Genomic DNA, 6,000 nt, shown 5'->3' with positions numbered 1-6,000 from the left:
CCACTTTTCTGTTAGTGACTGAAGCCGAGTATTGGTGGATGAGTATGCAGCAACAGATGACAAACCGAGCTGAAGAGGTGACTTGGACTAACTTCAGGACGAGGTTCCTGGAGAAATACTTCCCTGATAGCGCTAAACATGAGCGCGAGGCAGAGTTTCTCACTCTATAGCAAGGGAGTCTGTCAGTGCAGGACTACGTGGAGAGATTTGAGTATCTCTCGAGATTCTACTCCCAGACAATGACGGAGGAGTGGCGTTGTAGAAAGTTTGAGGGCGGCCTCAAGCATGAATGAGGCGTTTCATAGTGCCACTGAGGGTGCGAGAGTTTCCTATCTTGGTGGAGCAAGCCAAGAGTGTGGAGCAGCTGGAGAAGGGACCCAGCCTGGTTAATCGTACACAGAGGAATAGTGCTGAGGGCAGACTTCAGAAGAAGCCCTATAGTAGACCAGTTGCGTCTTCATGGAAACCGAGGTGCTATAACTGCGGGGGTGAACATCTGCAGTGAAATTGTACTAGACCCGCCCGCAGCGGAGGTAGTGGCATGGGCACTCGTAAGTGCTATGCCTGTGATCAGCCAGGACACTTTGCCGATAGGTGTCCTAATAGGAAGACTACCCCAGCATCACGACCTCAGCCATCCTCATCTGACAGGCCGCGAGCCGCAGGCCGGGTTTTTGCCATGACTAGCACAGAGGCCACCCGGTCAGGTAATCTGATTCTGGACCATTGCTTACTTTATGGTAACAGTGTGTTAGTGTTGTTTGATTCAGGAGCTTCGCACTCCTTCATATCCCATGATTGTGTGAAGAAATTGGGGTTGTCTACTCGTGACCTTGGATGCGAGTTGATAGTCTCGACACCCGCATCTGGACAGGTTTCAACGAACGTAGCCTGTGTTGGATGCTTGATGGAAGTAGAGGGCAGACGCTTCAAGGTGAATCTAGTTTGTTTGCCCTTGGAGGGATTGGAGGTCATACTGGGAATGGACTGGCTGTCTATCAACCATGTGGTGCTTGATTGTGGACGGCGCAGAATTGTGTTCCCAGAAACATAAGGGATAGAGTTGGTAACGTCTGGAGAGGCAGTGAAAGAGATGGAGAGAGGGTCGACGTGTTTTGTGATAGTGGCCCAAGAGAAGAGAATGAGTACAGAAGAGCAGATCAGTAAGATACCGGTGGTGGACGAATATGCTGATGTATTTCCAGACGAGATACCCGAGTTACCACCCAGCTGGGATATAGATTTCTCAATTGATCTAATCCTTGGAGCGGGTCCAGTGTCGGCAGCGCCATATAGAATGGCACCGGCTGAATTAGCAGAGTTGAAGAATCAGATAGAAGACCTGCTAGAGAAGAAATTCATCCGACCCAACGCTTTACCGTGGGGAGCCCCGATGTTATTAGTGAAGAAGAAAGACGGTAGTTCTCGGCTGTGCGTCGATTATCGTCAGTTGAACAAGTTGACGATAAAGAACAAGTACCCACTGCCTAGAATCGATGATTTGCTTGATCAGCTCAGAGGGGCAGGAGTATTCTCCAAGATTGACTTGAGGTCTGGCTATCATCAGATCTTAGTCAAGCCGGAGGATGTCCAGAAGACAGCCTTTAGATCGAGATATGGACATTACGAATATGTCGTGATGCCCTTTGGAGTGACAAACGCCCCAGCTGTCTTTATGGATTATATGAACCGCATCTTCAGACCATATCTGGACAGATTTGTGGTAGTGTTTATAGATGATATTCTCATCTACTCACGGACCAGAGAGGAGCATGCCGATCATCTGAGAATTGTGCTGGAGGTATTGAGGGAACATCAGCTGTACGGTAAACTGTCCAAATGTGAATTTTGGTTGGACGAGGTGCAGTTTCTGGGGCACATGATTTCTTCACGTGGTATATCAGTGGACCCGAGTAAGATTGAGACGGTGTTGAAATGGGAGAGACCTCAAACTGTAACAGAAGTCATAAGCTTCTTGGGATTGGCTGGATATTACAGGAGGTTTGTGGAAGGGTTTTCTAAAATGGTGAGTCCATTAACTCAACTCACTAGGAAGGATCAACCCTTCTCATGGACTGATAAATGTGACGAATGCTTTGAGGAGATGAAAAGGAGGTTGACTACCGCTCCGATTTTAATTATTCTAGATACCATTAAGATGTTTGAGGTATACTGCGATGCATCCTACCAGGGTTTGGGTTGTGTACTAATGCAGGAGAAGAGGCCGGTAGCTTATGCCTCTAGACAGTTAAAGGTGCACGAGAAAAACTACCCTACCCACGGTCTAGAGTTGGCTGCTGTAGTGTTCGCTCTTAAAACATGGAGACATTATTTGTATGGCTCCCAATTTCAGGTATTTAGTGATCATAAAAGCCTGAAATATCTGTTCGATCAGAAGGAGCTAAATATGAGACAGCGGCGCTGGATGGAATATCTCAAGGATTACGATTTTGAGTTACTTTACCACCCTGGTAAAGCTAATGTGGTTGCGGATGCCTTGAGTCGGAAACGGATGCACATTTCAGCTATGATGGTGAAGGAGTTGGAGTTAATCGAGAAGCTCAGGGATATGAATCTGGGTATGCAACTGAGTGATGATTGCATCAAATGTGGGGTGCTTACATTGACCAGTGATGTATTGGGAGTTATCCGAGATCGACAGAAGGATGATACTGAATTACAGCAATTTGTGAGTTGGATAGGGACTGAGAAGGGGAAAGACTACCGGATTGGGACAGATGGTATCCTGAGGTTCAGAGATCGAGTCTATGTGCCTGGAGATTGGAGATTGAGGAAATAGATTCTAGAGGAGGGCCATAAAAGTCGTCTTAGCATACATCCAGGTATGACTAAGATGTATCACGACTTGAAACAGTCTTTCTGGTGGAACGGGATGAAGACTGACATTGCAGACTTTGTGGCATCGTGCTTGGTATGTCAGAAGGCCAAGATTGAACATCAGCGACCAGGGGGTACACTGGAGTCATTGGATATTCCTCAGTGGAAATGGGACAGTGTAGCTATGGATTTCGTCACACACTTGCCAAAGTCTGTGAAGGGGCACGACTCAATCTGGGTAATAGTGGACAGGTTGACAAAGTGTGCTCACTTCCTTGCTATTAATCAAAAGTGGTCAATGGACAGATTGGCTGAGTTGTACGTGAGGGAAGTGGTCAGGTTGCATGGTGTGCCGGCCAGTATAGTGTCAGATAGAGATCCGAGATTCACTTCTCGTTTTTGGCAGTCATTACAGGCAGCGTTGGGGACTCAGTTGAGGATGAGTTCTGCATACCACCCTCAGACTGATGGGCAGTCGGAGCGTACCATTCAGTCCTTGGAGGATCTGTTGAGGGCTTGTGTATTGGATCACATGGGTAGTTGAAGTGAGATGCTTCCCTTAGAGGAGTTCACATACAACAACAGTTATCATACCAGCATCGGTATGGCTCCATATGAGGCGTTGTATGGGCGGCGGTGTAGGACGCCACTGTGTTGGAACTAGGATGGGGAATCATTGGTGTTGGGTCCTGAGTTTTTACAGCAAACCTCTGAGAAGGTTAGGGCAATCCAGGAGAGAATGAGGGCTACACAGAGCAGACAAAAGTCCTATGCAGACAAGAGGAGACGACCTCTAGAGTTCGAGGCTGGGGATCATGTATTCCTCAGGGTGACACCAACGGCTGGTATTAGGAGGGCCATCAAATCGAGGAAGTTAACCCCGAGGTTTGTTGGGCCTTATCAAATTCTGAGGAGAATTGGCGTTGCAGCTTATGAGATAGCCTTGCCACTACACCTGACGAATCTGTATAACGTGTTCCACGTTTCCCAGTTGAGAAAATATGTTTTAGATCCGTCACACGTACTGGAGTCGGATGATATTCAGATTCGGGAGGATTTGACAGTAAGCACTGGGCCAGTGCGAATTCTAGACTCACAGGTGAAACAGCTGCGGGGGAAGGAGATTAAAACTGTGAAGGTGTTGTGGGATGAGACTACCCAGGAGATGACCTGGGAGATGGAGGATCGCATGAAGCAATCCTATCCGTACTTATTCCCTGGTAAGTTTTATTTTCGAGGACGAAAATCTTAAAAGGTGGGTGTAATGTAAGACCCGGGAAAATTAAATAGTTATTTAATTAATTCTTTAATTAGGACGGGTAGCGAGAACATTTAAAGCAATAAATGTGAGGAGCTATGACATGGAAGAGTACTAGCTCAAGTGGTTGAGAGTATTTTATTGTGTGTGAGGACTTGGGTTCGAGTCCTATGTGTGCCACTTGGATGTTATTTAAATTATGTGTTTTTGTGTGCTTATATATTGAACTCGTATGGATGATGATAAATCCTTAAAATTGTGGGAGTCATCATGAAACATGTGTTGGTTGAGTGGTTTGGCCTTGGTTTGGTATGTGCATGAGAGTGGGTTCAAACCTTGGTGAGGACTAAATAATTTCTTTTTGCCAAATTTTATTTATGCATGGAATTTGAAAGGGGCAGCTTAACCTAGTCGTTTAAGGGACTGAAAAATCAGATTGGATGATCCACCCAATGGTTATTAAACCCCTTTTTAAGTAATTTTCGTTTTGGAAAGTGAATGAGTGAATAGGTTACCCATAAGCCTAGAGAGAGAGGGAATTAGTGAAAAGAGAGGTGCGGTGGTACGTGGGGGACTTTGGACAGAAGGTTTGGTGGGTTTAGGATTGAAAACAGAGGGAAAGTAAGGAGAAGAACTAACGTGGGAGTGTGAGCAAGGGCAATAAGATTTTGATTGGAGCGTGCTCACATTGATTCGTAACTTGAAGAAAATTCCAGGTAAGGGGAGTTGTCATTGATGTTTTAGATATATGTATATTGCGTTGTGCCTTGTTTGATTGGAACTGCAACTTTTGCCATTTGTTTCTGCACTGTTTGATTGGAGTTTTCTCGATTTTTCCAGAAACCGCTTGGCGGTTCATTCCCTACCGCCAGGCGGCACATCAGGTTTGTTGTGCTGTTCTTGTTTTGGCATGATCCGCCTGGCGGCGATGAATTTCTGCCAGGCGGCGTGACACTGTTCGCGTTCTATTTTCGTGGTTTTGATACTGTATGTATGAGAACTATTATGGGTTCTGAAATTGATTCATATAGCTTTCATTGGATACCTTGTTGGTCTGAAGTCAGTTGAAATTCGAGGGAATGGTAAAGTCCTAGGTATACTCGTGCATGAATTGAATCAGGTTATTCAAGAGGGTAAAGATCAAGCGGCCTATATGAATTGAATTAAGGGCAGGAAACTAGTCAATTATATATGTATTGTTATAGCTTGGAGAATATAAGTAATGGGAATGAGTACTGGAAAAAGGATGGAGTCTGTCGTAGGTATGAATAAGCCTGGTTTGCGCAGGTACTGATGCTCCGCCTGGCGGCAAGCAAAGCGCCGCCAGGCGATAGCGCGGTCAGGGGCAGTTCTGCGAGATTTTGGAAATAGAAACTAGGGGAGAATTTGGAGTGTGTGAGGTTTACGATAATTTGGTAATGTAGGAAGGGACGAAATACTATGATGAATAACCGTGAGGATGGTAGTTTATGATGTTGGATGGATTATCAAAGGAAGAAAGGGAGAAGGGAAAATTTTAGTTAAGAGATTCTGTTTTGGAAGCATAGTATTCGTTCACGTGTAACCGGATAGGTACTGAATATGACTTACTGATGTTAGGTAACAATTGAGGATACATGTACTAGGGGATGACCATTGGTCAGGCTATAAATTTCATGCGATTAGAGTTATCGGCACTAGAAAAAAAAATGTGATTAGGGATGATTATGCATGAGAAATTATGGGGAAAGTATTCTAATGATGCTGGGAGTAAAGCTTTGGCTATTACAGTGTAGTGTACATGGTAGCGTGGAAGAAGGTGTTGAGTTTTTGACTGTGTTCGTAGATATGAATGAAGTTGCTTTAATATGTTAATGCGCAGTTACTGTGAAAACTTGAATTGATGGTTTGGCCATGGTAAAGTT

The 6,000-nt window shown here is 45.1% G+C and overlaps 1 protein-coding gene across 1 annotated transcript; it reads left to right on the top strand.

The window, feature by feature from the left end:
* The first annotated feature begins 289 nt into the window (after window positions 1-289).
* LOC114194895 (uncharacterized) lies at window positions 290-1,054 on the top strand. The gene is made up of 3 exons (XM_028085302.1): window positions 290-471; window positions 517-707; window positions 771-1,054. Exons 1-3 carry the CDS (start codon window positions 290-292, stop codon window positions 1,052-1,054), a joined length of 657 nt encoding a protein of 218 aa, XP_027941103.1.
* Window positions 1,055-6,000: the final 4,946 nt, after the last annotated feature.

Source organism: Vigna unguiculata, chromosome 8 (assembly GCF_037176805.1).
Source record: "Vigna unguiculata cultivar grain cowpea cultivar isolate G323 ecotype 2 chromosome 8, ASM3717680v1, whole genome shotgun sequence".
NCBI lineage: Eukaryota > Viridiplantae > Streptophyta > Magnoliopsida > Fabales > Fabaceae > Vigna > Vigna unguiculata.
Note: the sequence above shows the minus strand (reverse complement) of the source record. Positions and strands in the feature narration are given on the sequence as shown.